The sequence below is a fragment of the Theropithecus gelada genome, chromosome 7b, assembly GCF_003255815.1.
Source record: "Theropithecus gelada isolate Dixy chromosome 7b, Tgel_1.0, whole genome shotgun sequence".
In the NCBI taxonomy this organism is placed as follows: Eukaryota; Metazoa; Chordata; class Mammalia; order Primates; family Cercopithecidae; genus Theropithecus; species Theropithecus gelada.
The window spans coordinates 21,719,682-21,737,986 of record NC_037675.1 but is presented as its reverse complement, the minus strand read 5'-3'; the positions used below and the strand labels follow the sequence as shown (position 1 = coordinate 21,737,986).

Below are 18,305 nucleotides of genomic sequence, written 5' to 3'. Positions count from 1 at the left end.
CCCTTCACTGTGTGCTGGTATCCTACAATCCTAAACTGATACATTCAGCTTTGGCTGGACTGGTTGGCTTTTTAAAATCAGACACTTGATGAACAAAATGTGGTGTATCCATGCCATAGAATATTACTTGGTCACAAAAAGGAATTAAGTACTGATACATGCTACAACTTGGATGAATCTTGAAAACATTATGCTAAGTGAAGGAAGCCAGCCACAAAAGTCCAATTTCATTAGTGTGAAAGTCCAACATAGTTAAATCTATAGACACAGAAGGTAGATCAATGGTGGTTTGGGGGTATGGGGAAGCAGATAAGGTTTCCCTTTGAAATGATGAAATGATCTCAAAATAACTGGTAATAATTGTGCTTATTTATGAATACACGAAAGACCATTGAATTGCACACCTTAAATGGGTGAATTCTATGGTATGTAAATTTTATCTCAATACAGCTATTTTTAAAAAAGAAACTGAATAGGCTGGGCGCGGCGGCCCACGCCTGTAATCCCAGCTCTTTGGGAGGCTGAGGCAGGCGGATCACGAGGAGGTCAGGAGATCATGACCATCCTGGCTAACACAGTGAAACCCCGTCTCTACTTAAAAAATACAAAAAATTAGCTGGGCGTGGTGGCAGGCACCTGTAGTCCCAGCTACTTGGGAAGCTGAGGCAGGAGAATGGCATGAATCCGGAAAGCGGAGTTTGCAGTGAGCCAAGATTGTGCCACTGCACTCCCGCCTGTGTGACACAGTGAGACTCCATCTCAAAAAAAAAAAAAAAAAAAAGAGAGACTGAATACATTATGTCTTCATATAAATAAATACAAATTTAGTAAATCTACTTACTAAATCTAAAAAGCTTACAATGCTCTTAAACATTCCACTCAATTATCTCTAGGACATATTTTTCAGACGGCCCCATTCTGATTCCTGGTCAGTCTGACCAAGAGACAGATTGGGGTAGGAAAGCCAAGTACCAAATGCAGCTCTCCTCAAACCAATTACCTTTCTGCCTGTCTCACTAGAGCCTTTCATGTCCTGATCTAGTCACACCAGTTGTGACAATGACTCATGAACATGCCTAGTACTTTTTGCAGCTCTGCTTTGGCTCATCCTGATGTGAAATCCTCTTCCCCTGCTTCATCCTTCAAGACTAGGCTCAAAGTTTTCTATAAAACTTTACCTAAGTATCCACCACTTTAAGCAAAAGAAAAAAAGAAAAAAAAAAACTTTCCCTAATCTACCCAATTCTCACTGTTGGGTGTATACAATCAGTCCCTCCTTTGAGCTCCCACGTGTGACTTTGTACTCATTTTGTACAAGCGTTATACAACGGTGACCTTGTAAATGAATCTTAAGATTGTAGAGCAAGGCCAGGAGGATGGTTCACTCCTGTAATCCTAGCACCTTGGTAGGCCGAAGCAGGAGGATTGCTTGAAGCCAGGAGTTTGAGACCAACCTCAGCAACATGACGAAACCCCATTTCTACCAAAAAATACAAAAATTAGCCAGATGTGGTGGCATGCACCTGTGGTCCCAGCTACTCAGGAGGCTGAGGTGAGAGGATCACTTAAGCCTGAGTGATGGAGGTTGCAGTGAACTGAGATCACACCACCACACTGCAGCCTAGGTGACAGAGTGAGACCATGTGTCAAAACAAGAGACAGAGCCACTCCAAGATGCTTTTTCTTTGTGTTGGGCAGTTAAGTAGGTCAGTTAACCAAACAAAGGATAATTTGAAAGTTCTCCAAAGCAGCCTGTGCAAAATATCTCTTCCGTATTATACCACTAACAACTAAAATGTTGTCACTACTAGAGGCTCCTCCAGACTGGTCTTTCTCAAAAGGCACACAGGCCTGGGAGGGCAGTGTGGTTTTGAAACATGCCAGCCAGCTGAATGCAAGTTGATAAGCAAAGATAATAGTGCAGTGAGCCAACAAGGGGGAAATGCCTGGATACAGTATCACAGGGAGGTTCTGACCAAGTAAAGAGAAAGACTGGAGCCCAGAAAGGAAGTGGAAGGACAGAAGCAGACACTCAAAGAGAAGCAGAGTGTGAACCAACTTCACAGGTTTGCCTGGGGCTGGCAGCAATCCAATGAACAACAGAGTGGCTGACAGCAGAGAGAGGCGTTTACCACTGCCTTGTCAGAATGGAGTGAATGGAGAGTGTGGTTACTGACGTTAGAGAAGAGTAGGAGAGAAAAGGCAAACAAGAGGAAATATAATTAGGGCTTTGGTAAGGAAGCGGGAACTAAGGAAGAGGCTAATCAGTGAACTGGTTCAGCTATGATCAAATAGACAGGAAATGAAACAATCAGAAGGCAAGGGAGAGAGGAAGGACTAGCCTGACGGAAGTGGCCATCAAGTGCCAGAAGTTAACTTTTCCTTACCATCTCGTAACCTCTTTCCCACCTTTCATCATTTTGCCCTTCTTCATCCTTTGTTACACTCACATACTATCTCATCTCAGTTCCTAATTACTTGTCTGAGAAGCAGATAGTCACACAAGACATGTGGTCTCACATCCTTTCATGTCAATCTTGTCCTGTGCCTCAGCCCCATCCCAAGCTACACAAAAAATGAAACTATTTCATCTTTCTCTTTATTCTGATAATATTATGACATTAAATAAAGTCCAAGAGGTATTGGGTTAGTCCTTGTTTGGTCTCTGGTGATTTAGATAAGGCAGAACAGAGCCCCCAGGAATGTATTATCTCAAAAAGCTAGTAGCAGCTGCTGTGCAAAGTTCTAAGGCCCAAGTCAAATCCTGGGCACCTCCACAGATGCGTGGTAGGGCATGGGCTCCAGATCTTGTATAAGAAAGAACAGAAATGAGAACAGCTTTATTTTGTAGCGCCAACGTCTCACTATGCTCACACCTGTAATCCCAGCTGTGAGAAGAGGATCTGGCACTAGAAGGGTCTAGTGGAAGAAAGTGGGAAAGGTGAAGGATAGAAATCTTTTCCTTTCTGCTACAACCTAAGGACAGAGGCACGTGACTCCAGCAAGGGGTCAAAGAAGGTAGCAGCTACTTGGATCTTGTGTGAGAGACGCCAGACCACTCCAGGGCAGGTCAACTGGCTTTGTCAGGGAGTGGAATGCTGGCCATAAGAATGGAGACCAACTGTTCCAATTTCTGTGTAGCTTGTTTGCCAGCCGCTAATACTTCTTCATGGTTGGCCTTCTCCAGGCTTTCATAATCCATGATGACCTTGTTGGTGATGAGTGAGAAGCCGAAGACTCGAAGTCCACAGTGCCGTGCAACGATAACTTCTGGTACTGTACTCATGCCTGATGGTGAGAAAGATGGAAACCAACTGTCAGGATCCTCAAATAACTCTTTTCCTTGCCCTTTAGCCTCACTTTCAACAAGAATTAAAAATCTCAAAAAACATCCAAAGATGGCCAGGTGCAATAGTGGTTCATGCCTGTAATGGCCAGGTGCAGCGGTTCACACCTGTAATCCCAGCACTTTGGGAGGCCAAAGCAAAAGGATGTCTTGAGCCCACGAGTTTGAAACCAGCCTGGGCAACATAGTGAGACCTCAGTTCAAAAAATAATAAAATTAGCCAGATGTGGTAGTGTATGCCTGTGATCCTAGCTACTCAGGAGGCTGAGGTGGGAGGATTGTTTGAGCCCAGGCAGCTAGAACTGCAGTGAGCTAGAGACGGTGACACTGTACTCCAATCTTGGCAACAGAGCAAGGTCCCACCTAAAACAAATCCAAAGCAGCAGCTAAATTATTGTTGAGGTATGTTCTTCTGTATTGCCTAAAATAAATACACATTTCTTAAAATCACCAGTGCAATGCTTCATTTCTGTATTTGTGGCAATTTTGAAGTCAATCCTAATGATAGAGTTCCATCTTCAGCTAGAGGTACAGAAGGTGGCTATAGTGAATTTTTTAGAATTCTTAGAAACAGTCATCAAATTGGCCAAGTGCAGTGGGTCACGCCTGTAATACCAGCATGTTAGGAGGCCGAGATGGGCGGATCACCTGAGATCACAAGTTCAAGGACCAGCCTGGCCAACATGGTGAAACCTCGTCTCTACTAAAAATACAAAAATTAACTGCGTTTGGTGGCACACGTCTGTAATCCCAGCTACTTGGGAGGCTGAGGCATGAGAATTGTTTGAACCTGGGAGGCGGAGGTTGCAGTGAGCCAAGATCATGCCACTGCACTCCAGCCTGGGTGACAGAGCGTGACACCATCTCAAAAAAAAAAAAAAAAAAGAAAAAAGAAACAGCCATCAAATCATGGATAGGTCATTCATTAGCACTGCAGCTGTTAACCCCTTGGTGCTTCGTAAGGAGATTTGATGCTACACCAAATCTCACCACTTTGTATTTCAAGAAGTCAGTTTAATTCACCCTTCCCTGAAATCAGATCCTCTCAATCCAATGAGGCCTGTTATCTCCTACTCCTTCCCAGTCCCATTTTGCTAAATCCCTCCCTCTTCAAGCCTCCAGCCAAATTCCCCTTCTCACCAACAGCATCTGCTCCCAGCTTCTGCAGCAGACGAGATTCTGCCACAGTCTCAAAGCTGGGGCCTGCCAGCATCACATAGGTGCCTTCCTGTAGCTCACGTTGCTCCCCCATTTGTTTCCACATACTGAGAGCCCTCTGCCTCATAGTCCGGTCGTAGGCATCAGACATGGCAGGGAAACGAACTCCAAACCTAGGACACAGGTTGAATTATCTCACATAAATGGAATTTTAAAAATTCTCCCAAGGCTCCTAGAGAAGTCCTTAAATCCTACCCATCTGAAAAAAACAGAGTAAGATGCATACCTTTCATCATTGGGCCCTCTGAGAGGGTTCTGACCACTGAAACCAGGTAGGTTGATATGGTCACGGATCAGCATGATATCTCCAACCTCAAACTTGGGGTTCAGCCCTCCTGCTGCATTGGTGACCACCAGGGTGTGCACACCCAGAAGGTGGAAAACCCTCACTGGGAATGTCACCTTTGAAGCAAAAGGTCAGAAAAAATTTTTACAAAATTTCATCAATCCAGCTACACGGAAATGCATGATATACATTGTGAAAGAAAAGGAAAGAGGGGACCAAAAATCCACCTAGCCCAGATAGCTAGGTAGTGAAAGAGGCTAGATAGTTCTCTCCTGCCTCTTCCAGATCCAACCAGCCTATTCCCCTGATTTACCTTCCAGAGCGAGTACCCTTCATACATATGGAACCTGCCCTGCATTATCACACAGGCTCTGCCATTCAGGAACCCAAACACCAGTCGGCCAACATGACCTGGCACTGTATACAAAAAAGGAAGAGAAATGAATGGGATTATACTTTCATGCAACACATATCCATTGAGCACCTACTGTGAGTTACTTGCTCTGCTCAAAATGTTAGGATATAATTAAGTAAGAGACTCATTATTATCTCTGCTTTCAGAAAGTTTAAGTCTGGTGGGAGAGCCAGGCATTACTCATAATTATACAAATACAACCTGAGATTAGAGATATGGGGTAAGGATGTTCAGCATGAACATACAAAGTAGGAAGGGCTTTTTAAAGAAATTTCAAGATAATACAAGCCATACTGCCAGAGAGTAAAAAGGGAGTAAAAAAAAGTAGATACTCAGAAATGGAAGGTTCAATACCACATGCTGTCACTTATAAGTGGGAACCAAATGTATACATATGGACCTACAGAAATAATAGACACTGAGGACTCGGAAGTGAGAAAGTGGGACAGGGATGAGGGATGAGAAATTACCTAATGAGTACAATGTTCACTGCTCAGGTGATGGTTACACTAAAGCACAGACTTCACCACCATGCAGTATATCCATATAACAAAACTGCATTGTACCCCTGTAAATCTATAAAAATTAAAATAAAAAATAGGCCAGGTGAGGTGCCTCACGACTGTAATCTCAGCACTTTGGGAGGCCAAGACAGGTGGATCAAGAGGTCAGGAGTTTAAGACCACCCTGGCCAACATGGTGAAAACCCATCTCTACTAAAAATACAAAAATTAGCCAGGTGTGGTGGCACATGCCTGTAATCCCAGCTACTCGGGAGGCTGAGGTGGGAGAATCACTTGAACTTGGGAGGCGGAGGTTGCAGTGAGCCGAGATCACACCACTGCACTTGAGCCTGGGTGACAGAGTGAGACTCCTTTTCAAAAAAAAAAAAGTGAATGCAGTAATTACAGACCTCTTCAAATTTTTCAAAGTTCTCAAAACATGTATTCTTATATATTGCCCTAACTTAATTACCTACCTCCTCAGTCCAGCAAGCAAGCTCATAGTATACTTACTCTGGCTTCCTAAAGAAGAGGCTACTGAACTAGGGGAAAAGAATTTGAACACATGCAAGTCTCTTTCCTTATGACCCATAGAACAGTCCTATGGGAACACACGTCCATGTAGGGGTGCGTGGGAGAGCAAAGATAACTCCCCACAGACATAACAGCCATTATTACCACTCCCTTATCTGGCAATCTCTTCTAATAGATGGTCAACCTATCCCTTAGGGAATGGGAGAGGGACCAGAACCAAGAGGAAGAGCTGAGGAATTCTCAAAGATAGAGGAGCTTAGGCAAAAAAAAACAAAATGAAACAAAAACAGTAATAAAGTTGACATAGGAAACCCAAGTGGAGTATAAAAAATAAACATGTTGATAAGCTTATAACCCCCTTATCGTTTAATGCAGTGCCCTTCTCACCGGGGGTAGGAGTGGCCAATGGAGCCAACGTCACTACTATCTCCCTTAAAGAAGTATGCCCTTCATACACCCTCTCTTAATGTTTCCCACACCTTCCCCCTCTGCTCTCCCAGTCTTGTTTCAAAGGGTTTAAAAAAATAGCTATTAAAAGTCTTTTCCTGCTGTCAGGTCTTAAAAAAAATTCTTAACTCTCCAGGGAAAAGAAGAAAGAAATCTTAAAAATTAATAAATAAACCAACAGAAGTTAGTTATTTGAGAAATTAAGTAAACCAAATAAATGACCCTTGCCCTTTACTTGGCCCCTGTCACCTGGCCCTCTGCTAATCTTGGTCTCAGTCCACTGACACACACATGCCCTGTCTCTTGTGGGATGTCTGCTAGAGGAATCTCCTGAGTCATTCTGACTCACGGTGGGCTTTTCTCCTCTCTTACAACATTTGTCTTCAGTGAAATGCTAGGTCAAGGAGTAGAAACGTTGGCCTCCTTGGTTGTGTCCCACAGAATCCCAATAACATCCCTCAGTCCCATTCCCCGCTTTCACTTGTCAGTACCTGTACTTTGGGGAAAGTTGGGGATTTCACTGTAGTCAAAGATCTGGGCCTCAGTTAATTTATCAGTCAGACCTCCTAATCCAGAACCACAGATTATTGCAACTTGAGGTCGGTGCTTAGTGTGAGACAGAAGCCATTCTGCAGTGTTCTTATAATCTTCATATGTGTATCTAGGGGAGAAAAAACATCAAGGTGAATTCTGCTCCCATTCCAAGGGCATCACAGACAAATGACCTTTGGTGCAAAAAGGCTGGCAGGTACACTGAGGCAGCAGGGACAGAGAAGTTGGCACAGAGGGAGAGGCCATACTATGCTCACCCATCTACTCAGCCACCCTTCTTTCTGAATCAAGCCCACTACAAGTCTGATATGAAACTCCCTCCATTCCAGAGCCTGGCAAAAATGAATAAAGCCTGTTTCTACTAACAGACCCAACTCCAGTGTTGGATCTACTGAACACTGGCAAGTTGCATACTTATCCTTATGACAAAGGTTTAGAGAGGAAGGGATCAGAGTCTACAGGGAAGTGCAATGAAATAATCAAATTAGGGTGGGTAAAAGGGCTTGACCAGGAGGGAGCCCAATAAGAGTACTCAAAATAGGATTAAGCCCTTCCTGAGGGTGGTGACCACCTAGTAAAATTCCCCTTATTACCTTACCTATTCCCCAAAGACATTCAAAATGTAATTAAGACCAACTACCATGAAGGCAGGGATAAACTCAGATTTCCTTTTGAACCCTCATCCCTCCAGTTCCTTCCTCAGCCAAAGACTTAAGGGCTACATTTTTTTTTTTTTCAGACCAATAAAACACAATGAGAACACACCTGGTAGAGGTCTACATACCATTCTTAGCTCCCCAGATCACAAAGGGGTTAATTCCAGACAAGAAACTAGATAAGCTGCTGTACAAAAAAGCAGACCCAGTCCACAGTACTGGTTGTCAAAAGGCTAAACCAGGACTGACTACACTAATTCTCAGCAGACGCTTGTTAGAAAGACAGATTCTGGCACTCCAGCCTGGTGACAGGGTGAGACCCTATATAAAAAACAAAAAACAAAACAAAAAACAAACCAAAAAATGGATTCTGAAGCCCATGTAATTTTGATGTTAAAACCAGGTTTAGGGGCCAGGCACGGTGGCTCATGCCTGTAATCCCAGCACTTTGGGAGGCCGAGGCGGGTTCACGAGGTCAGGAGATTGAGACCATCCTCGCTAACACGGTGAAACCCCGTCTACTAAAAATACAAAAAAAAAAAAAAAAATTAGCCAGGCGAAAAAAATTAGCCAGGCGTGATGGCGGACGCCTGTAGTCCCAGCTACAGGGGAGGCTGAGGCAGGAGAATGGCGTGAACCAAGGAGGCGAAGCTTGCAGTGAGCCGAGATCACTCCACTGCACTCCAGCCTGGGCCACAGAAAGAGACTCCGACTCAAAAAATAAATAAAGAAAAATAAAATAAAATAAAATAAAATAAAATAAAATAAAACCAAGTTTAGGAATTGCTGGTCTAGAGGGAAGCAGAACTCAACCTAGATTCTAGTCTCAATATTGTCTTTTTAGGCATGTAATTTGTGCTCCAAATTATCTTCTCAGGTATAAACAAGGGAATGTAAATTGGCCCCATCTACCTTATAGGCTCGATCTGAAAATGAATTGAATACTTGCTAACAACCTCTAAAGACCTATGGCTCTGTTACACACAGTATTTGAACTTTTCTCCTGCTTTCCACCTGCCTGTGGTCTTCTTCCTGTCCTTCCCCCTCTCTGCCTCCTTCCAGTTTCCTTTCTCTCCACCGAGGATCTTTGCTCTTCAGGAACCTAAGGGCGCTTACCCAGAACCCCTACACTAGCAAGAATCAACCCGTGTTACTTTTCTTCCATTTCCAAGTCCAGTTCTCTCACACCCATCTGGGAAGACCAAAGATTGCCTTCAGAGGTGGCAATGAGGTGTGACAGAGCTGAACATAACTAACCAAGCTTTCACAGGAAATTTTTTACTCCCAAAGCAGAGCCTGGGAAACCAGATATGATTGCACAATACACCAGCCTACCCTCAGGGAAGCAGTTGGATACGGTAGGTTGGGGGCTGGTCAACACAGCCACAGGATAATGGAGAGAAGCAATTAAGTTGGTAAAATGTTAATCAAATGGCGGCCCCAAAAGGTGCAAAGGAAATGAATGGTGTGTGAAGCTGCCACCACATGGCATGTCTAGCTACAACTCATAGCACTTCCTCATTGGTTATCAGTCCCCACAAGAACACCCTGTCTCCCTGAGCATCCAAAAGCAACTGTGATGCCTAATGCAGGTCACTTGGACTGGGACATCCAGGACCAAAGCAGAGAGAAGAGTTTTCAAAGGCCTGGGGTGGGGGAAGTGAGCAGAGGACTATTGCTCAGTTCGATGACTGATTTCCTTCTCCACTTAGGAGTCAGTTCCCACTGAGTTTATCATACTTCCAGTCTGGAAGGAAGGGAGGAGTGCAACTGGCAAAGGAGGTGAGCAATCTTTCCTCTAAAGGAGGAACTCCGAATTTGAGCACCAAAGTACCTCGCAGCTTTACCCAGACCCTAGCATGGGAATTTATGAAGAGCGCAGGGGGTGAGGACACCTCCTCCTGGTATGGAGTAAGGGATATATATATATCTCTCTCTCTCCATACACTCAATCTCCACTTGTACCCCTAACACACACACGGAGACACACAACGGCTGCTTTTACGGAGTAGCTTAGACCGCACCAAACTGTCCCCTTCCTGCTCCGGTGGCGCCACCCCAGCTCGATTCCCGCGTGCGTCCCTGCCCGCGCTGGCTGCCACATGACTCTGCCGCCTTGCCCCCGACAACAGGCTCCGTGCCAGGCCTCTCTGCATCCCCTGGGCGGCTCGCTCCCTTCCCCGGCTCCCTCTGGGCCCAGTGTGCCAGGTTCCCGGGTCTCACAGCACCCGCCCCTCCCCAAGGGTCCTGCGGGCCTGATGCCCGCCTCACCCGTTCTCCATGGTCTCGCAGCAGCCCTCTCGATGAACCTGCTCCGGTGTGCTCCGGTGTGCTCCGGTGTGCTCCGATCCGCTCGGATCCTCTCCGCTATGCTGAACTGAGCAAGGCTGCCCGGTCTGGTCCGCACAGTTCGCTCACTGGTCTAGGCTCTGGCTTATATCCCCAGCCCTGGAGTCCCCAGCCAATGGCAAGCAAGCACGCGGGCCGGCCCCGTCTCCATGGTGACACACCCTAATTCAATCGGCTGAACCTGGGCTGTAAATCTAATCGGAGTTCTTCCCAGCCCTAAACCTTCTCCCTCGGGGCGCGGGGTTGGGGGGCGGACCGGAGCGCGCCCAGCATTTCATCTCCGTACCCATTCCAGTCCGCAGGGCAGGAATTCCCAGCAAGAAGGCCTGTGCGGAAATAGGGCTAGAAGTCGAGAGGAAAGTCCCCAGCCCTCTCCCTGCAACCTCATTCCAGCTGTGTCAATAGCAAACCGTGAGAGATTCAAAAAGAAAAAAATTTCAAACCTTAGATTGCACAACCCCAGAATAAAAATTAAGCGAGCCTGTGTCTGAGTTGCTGCCTGGACAAGGGAAGCTGGGTCGCCCCTGGCAACAGTTCTTACTTGGAGGATACAGCGTTTAGGAGAGCACATCCAGGCCCAGACCGGGAGAAGAAAAAGTTCTCAGGCAAGAATTCCTGGGTCCTAGATGCCGACGGAAAGGATGAGGACGGATTTGGTGGGTAGGGACACAGATAATCCCTTGATCTGCGCAATACTGATCCAAGCAATTCAGGTAACTAGAGGACTCTTCCCAAGAGGAAAATTCTGTTATCAGAATACATGGGTATCAGAATATAACATAAATAGCGTGTCTTTGGTAGAATACAACTATTTCTTCTCCCCACATTTACAAATTAACCAACCTTACATCAAATCACAAATCAATGGTCCTTTCTTAGCTATTGGAATCTTCCACTTCTTCCTTCCTCCAAACTCTTTCAGCTTGCCGTTTTACCCACTTCTGTGGCCAGCCACTATTTTCCAACTGTTTTTCTCATTCATTTAACAAATATTTATTGAGCATCATCTATGCACCAGTACTGTTCTAGTGCTAGGGACACAAGAATAAAAACAATATCTGTAATATTAAAAAAAAATATATATATACATATATATATATATGAAGGTCAGGAGCCGTGGCTCACACCTGTAATCCCAGCACTTTGGGAGGCCGAGGTGGGCGGATCGCCTGAGGTCAGGAGTTGGAGACCAACCTGGCCAACATGGCAAAACCCTGTCTCTACTAAAAACACAAAAAATTAGCTGGGCATGGTGGCAGGCATCTGTAATCCCAGCTACTTGGGAGGCTGAGGCAGAGAGAATGGCTTGAACCTGGGAGGCAGAGGTTACGGTGAGCTGAGATCGCACCATTGCACTCCAGCCTGGACAACAGAGCGAGTGGCTGGTTCCTGAGAACTTATTAGCACTTTGAAAATAACAATGCACACAAATTGAAAGAAAAATATTTCGTTCTTAAATAACCACAAATAGTTACTTATGGGATGTGTGCATCTGTTTGGCACTACTCAACTTCTCACATGTTGGAATCCAATGCTGCCACCCTCAATTTCTGTTCCATGCTGATTTTTACACAGTACTTTTTTTTTTTTTTTAACATATTACTTAATTTTTATCAGAGGGACCTTCTAAAACCATCTTTTGTAAAGATATGTTGTCTGTATATATATATTTTGAGACAGGGTCTCACTCTGTCACCCAGGCTGGAGTACAGTGGCATGATCTTGACTCACTGGATTCTCTGCCTCCTGGGTTTGAGCCATTCTCTGGCTCATCAGCCTGCCGAGTAGCTGGGATTACAGGCTCCTGCCACCACACCTAGCTAATTTTTTGTATTTTTAGTAGAGACAGAGTTTTGCCATATTGGCCAAGCTGGCCTCGAACTTCTGACCTCAATTGATCTGCCCGCCTCGGCCTCTCAAAGTGCTGAGAGTATAGGCATGAGCTACCACACCCGACCAGATATACTGTCATCGAAAGGAATGTAGCACAATCTAGTGTTCCAACTGTGAATCACCTCAAGTTAATAGGTCACACTGTGTTTAAGAAATATAAAATATTGATGTGTTTCCTTTGAAAATTAAAACTACTCCACAGTACCCTTGGGAGCTTGTACTTTGGCACAGAGTTTGGGAATCATGGCCCCAGTCCCTCCATGACACCTCATTCCTGAATCTACATAGTGTAAATGAATGGGCTCTAATAAAACTATCTGTGTATGAATGCCATCTTCACCCCTTATTTACTCGTTGTGTGGTCCTATGCAAGTAAAATTCTTATTATGCCTCAATTTTTTCCTCTGTAAAATAGCGATAATAGTACTATTTTTGCAAAGATTATATAGAGTACCTTTTACATGTTTAGGTAAGTGCCTGACTATATAATAAGCATACATTAAATGCTGGCTATTATTATTAATCTCCATTGTCTCTTTCTCTTTTGATCTTTCTAGACTCACCTAACCATAAATTGAATCAAAATAAAAACTAGAGGTATATCCAGCCTATCAATTTCAGTGAATCCCACACTGTTCAAAACAGAAGGCACTAGCCATGTGTGGCTATTTAAAAGTAATAAAATTAAGATGAAATATAATAAAAATAAAAATTCAGTTACCTAATCATACTAATTACATTGTAACTTCTCAATAGCCACATGTGGTTAGTGGCTACCATATTGCATAGCATAATTACGTTTTTATGCTAGAGCACAGCACTGCTCTTATCTTTTCTAGTCACTGCTACCTTGTATCCACATAAAAGAAACTGGAACTGTGCTTTATTATTTACTTTTAGGGTAAAAGAGTTCCTGTAGCATTCCTATAGACAGGAACCAATCATCAATCTTGGATGATTAGAGTTCATTAATGCCTTATTACCCTTTCTTCTATCTTTTCATCACTTCTATCTTCAGAGGAACTCCTTGTCCAGGAACATACTTAGTAACACACTTATCCTCTACCCTCAAGATCAAGGAAACTAAAAAAAGGTGGCAGGAATAGGTTCTCAGTCACTCAGTATTGCTTTGTGAAGTGGGGAGACATCTCTAGATAGTGACTCCCAATGTCAACAATTATAGAAGGAAGCTCTATAGGCCTGTCAGGATCCTTTAGATAGGGAACCTATTTTATTCCTGCCCTCTCAACTGAGATCTCTCATTATCTCTAGATCACAAGCTAAATATGCTCTTTTAAAAATATCTACCCCTGGCCAGGCACAGTGCCTCAGACCTGTAATCTCAGCACTTTGGGAGGCCAAGACAGGAGGATTAGTTGAGCCCAGAAATTTGAGACCAGCCTGAGCACATGGTGAAGCCCCACCTCTACAAAAAATACAAAAATTAGCCAGGTGTGGTGGCATCTGTGGTCCCAGCTACTAGGGAGGCTGAGGCAAGAGAATCACCTGAGCCCAGGAAGTCAAGGCTGCAGTGAGCCGTGATGGTGCCACTGCACTCCAGTCTGACAAAGTGAGACCCTATCTCAAAAAATAAAATAAAATATCTACTCTCCTTACCACCATAATCTTTGATCTTCCATTTTCTCCAATTACTGAAATTAAAACATTTTAGGGTTTTTCCTGGTTTTTTTTTTTTTTTTTTAGATAGGGTTTTGCTCTGCCACCCAGGCTGGAATATAGTGGCTCAACCTCAGCTCACTGCAGCCTCAATCTCCTAGGCTCAAGCAATCCTCTTTCCTCAGCCTCCCAAGTAGCTAGGACTACAGGCATGCACCACCACATTCGCCTATTTGTCATTTTTATTTTTTTAGAGATGGGGCCTCTTCATGTTGCCCAGGCTGGTCTCAAATTCCTGGGCTCAGGTGATCCTCCCACCTCAGCCTCCCAAAGTACTGGGATTCTGGGTATGAACTGCCACATTCGGCCCTTTTATTTCTGTTACAGAGATCACTTTTATTTCTCTTTTCTAAGAGTGAGACTTCCATTTGTGCCTCACTCAGTAGTAGGAAGAACAGAGTAGAGATTAAGGACTGGCCTACCACCCTCTATTCCAAAGACCTTAGCTCCTAGAAAGGGAAGCCAAGAATTCCCTAAAGGAAAGAGTAAAGAACTGAGGCCTAGGAAGAGCAAGGAGCACAAGGGAGCAAAGTCCCAATGTAATTAACATAAATTAATTAAAACCAGGCCATACCCTACCCCAATCTCATCCAACTCCCGGCAAACTACCCCTGGTCTCAGTTAACTCACTCTGCACATTACCAGAAACTTTCTGTGCCTTTGAAATGCATTAAGGGATTGTGTTGTTTTCACACAGGTGATAAACTACCACTTCAGGAAAGAGGAAAAAATAAATAGGGCATGTGGAGTATGTGAAAAAAAAGAAATCAAATTGGGACACTTTGGGTCATAGAAGCCAAGCAGATGTTTTCCACCGCATCCTCTGGCCATATACACACTGTAGTGGTTATCACTTTGTTGGAAATCTAAAGAAAAAAATGCTTTGAAATCTTCACAGTTTCTTTATATTCTATTATACAACACACTGAACTGTGTTCCCCCAAATTCTTATGTTGACTCTCTAACCCCCATTGTGACTATATTGGAGATAAGATCCTCTAAGAGGTAATTAAGGTTAAATGAGGTCATAACGGTGGGGCCATAATCCAACAAGACTGTTGTTCTCATAAGAAGAGAGGCCAGGCAGGGTCTGTAATCCCAGAATTTGGACACCAAGGCAAGAGGATCACTTGAGCCCAGGAGTTAGAGACCAATGACCAGCCTGGGCAACATAGTGAGACCCTGTCTCTACAAAAAATAAAAATATTAGCCAGGCATGGTGGCATGCACCTGTCGTCCCAGCTACTTGGGAGGCTGAGGTGGAAGGATTGCTAGCACTCAGGAGTTCAAGGCCACCATAGACTATGACTGCACCACTGCACTCCTGCCTGGGAGACAGAGTGAGACCCTAAAAGTGTGGGAAAAGAAGAGAAAGGAAGAGAAAGCAAAAATGTGTGCAGAGAAAAGTCCATTTGTGCCACAGTGAGAAGGTGGCCATTTGTAAGCTAAGGAGGGAAGCCTCTAGAGAAAGTAAACCTGCCAATATCTTGATCTTGGGCTTCCAGACTCCAGAGCTGTGAGAAAATAAATGTTTGTCGTTTATGCTATCTGTAGTGTTTTGCTATGTCAGTCCTAACAAATCAGTACACCTCAATAGCCTAATTGTTCTCAATCTAAGTGGGAAGATCCCACCCCATAAGTAAAAATCAGGCAGTACCTGAGATGCCCAATATTTACCCGAGACAATATTAAAATGATTTATCTGTATAATACAGGTACCAACCAATCAGAACCAATGCCACCATAAACCAATGCCAGCCACCCTGTAGTGTCCCAGCTGAATATCCGCCCTGCTTGCAACTGCAGCTAACAATATTGTTCAGTACCCAGCAAATTTATCCCAAGATGGGGCTTAAGTTACTTTGTTAATTAATTTGAGAGCCATTTATCAAGCAGCTTCTATGTTCCAGGCATTTAGCATAAAAGGGGGCCCATCCCAAGCACCTTCTCTTTGCCACCTCTGTGCTTCTGCCCCTTTCAGTCTACCTATCAAATTATTTGAATGTAAACCATTAGATCATAAGTCAGAAGACCGGGATTTAGAGCTCCATTTCAGTCTGTCACTTAGCTTAATTGACTCCAGTTTACACAGTTTCAGTTTCCACATCTGTAAAATAAAGATATAGTTTTGGCTTCCCTGTCCATTTCACACTGGATTCTGAAATCAAATGAATACAACTATGAAAGTGCTTTATTGGCTGAGCACAGTGGCTCACGCCTGTAATCACAGCACTTTGGGAGGCCGAGGTGGGCAAATCAAGAAGTCAAGAGATTGAGACCATCCTGGCCAACATAATGAAACCCCATTTCTACTAAAAATACAAAAATTAGCTGGGTGTGGTGGCGTGCGCCTGTAATCCCAGCTACTTGGGAGGCTGAGGCAGGAGAATTGCTTGATTCCGGGAGGTGGAGGTTGCAGTGAGCAGAGATCATGCCACTGCACTCCAGCCTGGCGACAGAATGAGACTCTGTTTCAAAAAAAAAAGAAAGAAAGAAAAGAAAATGCTTTATTAACTGTAATCAAGTTACAAATATTATTATTTTTTGCATTTTTCTGCCTATTGACCTACTCAAGACAGAGCTCAGGTCCTAGTTATCCATGCACAATATTCATTTTTCTTTATGTTTTAGAAGTTTTCTCTTGCTGCTCTAGTTAGACGTGATCTTTTCTGGAACTTGTATTACATTGTTTAATTCTTTTATTACGAAGCATGTGCTGTATCATGAATTTCTAGTATTGATATTTTTCCATATCATTTTTTTTTTTTTGAGACAGGATCTTGCTCTGTTGCCCAGGTTGAGATCATGACTCATTGTAACCTTGAACTCCTGGGCTCAAGCAATCCTCCACCTTAGCCTCCCAAAACATTGGGATTACAGGCATGAACCACCACTCCTGGCCTGATATTTTATACTGTCAATGTTTACAGTATTCTGTCTCCCTGCCCAGAATGTCTTTCACACTCCTTTTTAAGGAGTGTCTTTCACAAAGTGTAGATATTTAAAAACTATTTTTAGGACAGTTTTTGGAATATATGTGTAACTACGGCACACATAATGAAATCTACTCCAACCTCAGACAATGCTTGAGTGTCCGTGTGCCACAAACAGCAGAAAGAGCAGCAGACTGGCCTCTATGGAGCTACAACCTCTTCCCTATTTTGTATCTGGAGCTTCCTTAGTTCTTTAAGTGTCTGTGAGGGGCTCTTATCTAACTGGTCGAAGGTTACTAGCTTCTAAGTAGAAGTTGGCCTGAGAAAACCCTGTCTAAAAAAATTAGGAACTAGATGAAGTCTCCAGCCCCTGTAGCAGCCAAGTGCTGGGACGTCAGCAGTTCCTTTGTTATTAAATATTTGGGGCTGGCTGTACTTTCTTTCATGCACGTTCCTTCTCAGTGGAGAATCTGCTAGCCAAGCTGATAATGGACCTCCTCGCGGTTTATTGTTTTTATCGATTCCTTGTTGCTTCCCATATTTAAAGCAGTCCCAATTTGGGCTATGACTCGGGAAAAAATCCAAGTGCGGTTCAGGTGCCCATAAAGACCACAGGAGACTTCAGGTAGGGGAGGGAGGCACTGCCCCTTTGCTGGAAGCAAAGTTGAGACAGGTCTAAAGACTGTCCCATCTGTCAAATAAGGTGACAAAAATAACCTTGGATTTGATTAATCCAATCAACAAACTGCTAATAACAAATGTTAAAGGTTGGTGGTCATAAAATTGAGTAAAGGTACGGTGGCTTGCGCCTGTAGTCCCTCCCAGCTATTGCGAAGGCTTAAGCGGGATATCAAACCCAGGAGTTTGACTCCAGCACAGGCAAGACCCCATCTTTATTGAATTTTTTTTTTTTTTTTTTTTTTAGCAAAACGACGAAATCTTCTAGTATTGGAGACACTCATGAAAAGATAATTTAACAATTTGATCAGTAGTGGGGAAAGACGGGCTCTGTAAGGGCAGCTTCCAGGAGAACCGAGTCTTGTGTCCTGTCCCTAAAGTAACTCCAGCGACAAAGGCTGGAGAGATAATCTTAACTTTTTAATCCATTTCCTCCTGGTACATCATTACCCTGACTTTTTAAAGGTACTTCTTCGAGCAGAATGGCTAACTTTGTCTACTGTTCCCCACCGTCCATCTTCTCCCCGCTCTGAAGATCCCAAGCTTCCGCACTCCTTGATTGCACCCGCCCAGCCTCCTTTAAAATGCATAAGCCACGCCCCCCATGTTCTGGCGCTAAGTTCGGGCCAATGCAGTTCCGCCGCTAGTATCACAGGACTAGGGAAGGAAAGTCACCAGCCAATAGAAAACCAGTTATAACGCAAAGCCGGAGAAAAGTGTTTCAGTGTTGTCTTTGAACCAATGAGGGGCAGAGCAACAGAGCCCGTGCAGCTTCCAGAAGACCAGTTGAGCAGAAGCAGCCTAGCCCCACCTCCTGG

The 18,305-nt window shown here is 44.1% G+C and overlaps 1 protein-coding gene across 1 annotated transcript; it reads right to left on the bottom strand.

The window, feature by feature from the left end:
• Positions 1 to 2,577: 2,577 nt before the first annotated feature.
• PNP (purine nucleoside phosphorylase) lies at positions 2,578 to 10,564 on the bottom strand. The gene is made up of 6 exons (XM_025391930.1): positions 10,229 to 10,564; positions 7,241 to 7,410; positions 5,164 to 5,267; positions 4,791 to 4,966; positions 4,487 to 4,677; positions 2,578 to 3,288 (listed from the first exon to the last, which is right to left on the bottom strand). Exons 1-6 carry the CDS (start codon positions 10,237 to 10,239, stop codon positions 3,071 to 3,073), a joined length of 870 nt encoding a protein of 289 aa, XP_025247715.1. The 5' UTR covers positions 10,240 to 10,564; the 3' UTR covers positions 2,578 to 3,070.
• Between the last annotated feature and the right edge of the window lie 7,741 nt (positions 10,565 to 18,305).

Excerpts from the sequence above, each read along its gene's own strand:
- PNP (XM_025391930.1), bottom strand. Across the intron at positions 5,268-7,240 it reads CAACTTTCCCCAAAGTACAG|TGCCAGGTCATGTTGGCCGA; the intron begins GTACTGACAAGT and ends TTTTGTATACAG. Across the intron at positions 3,289-4,486 it reads GCTGGGAGCAGATGCTGTTG|GCATGAGTACAGTACCAGAA; the intron begins GTGAGAAGGGGA and ends TCTCACCATCAG.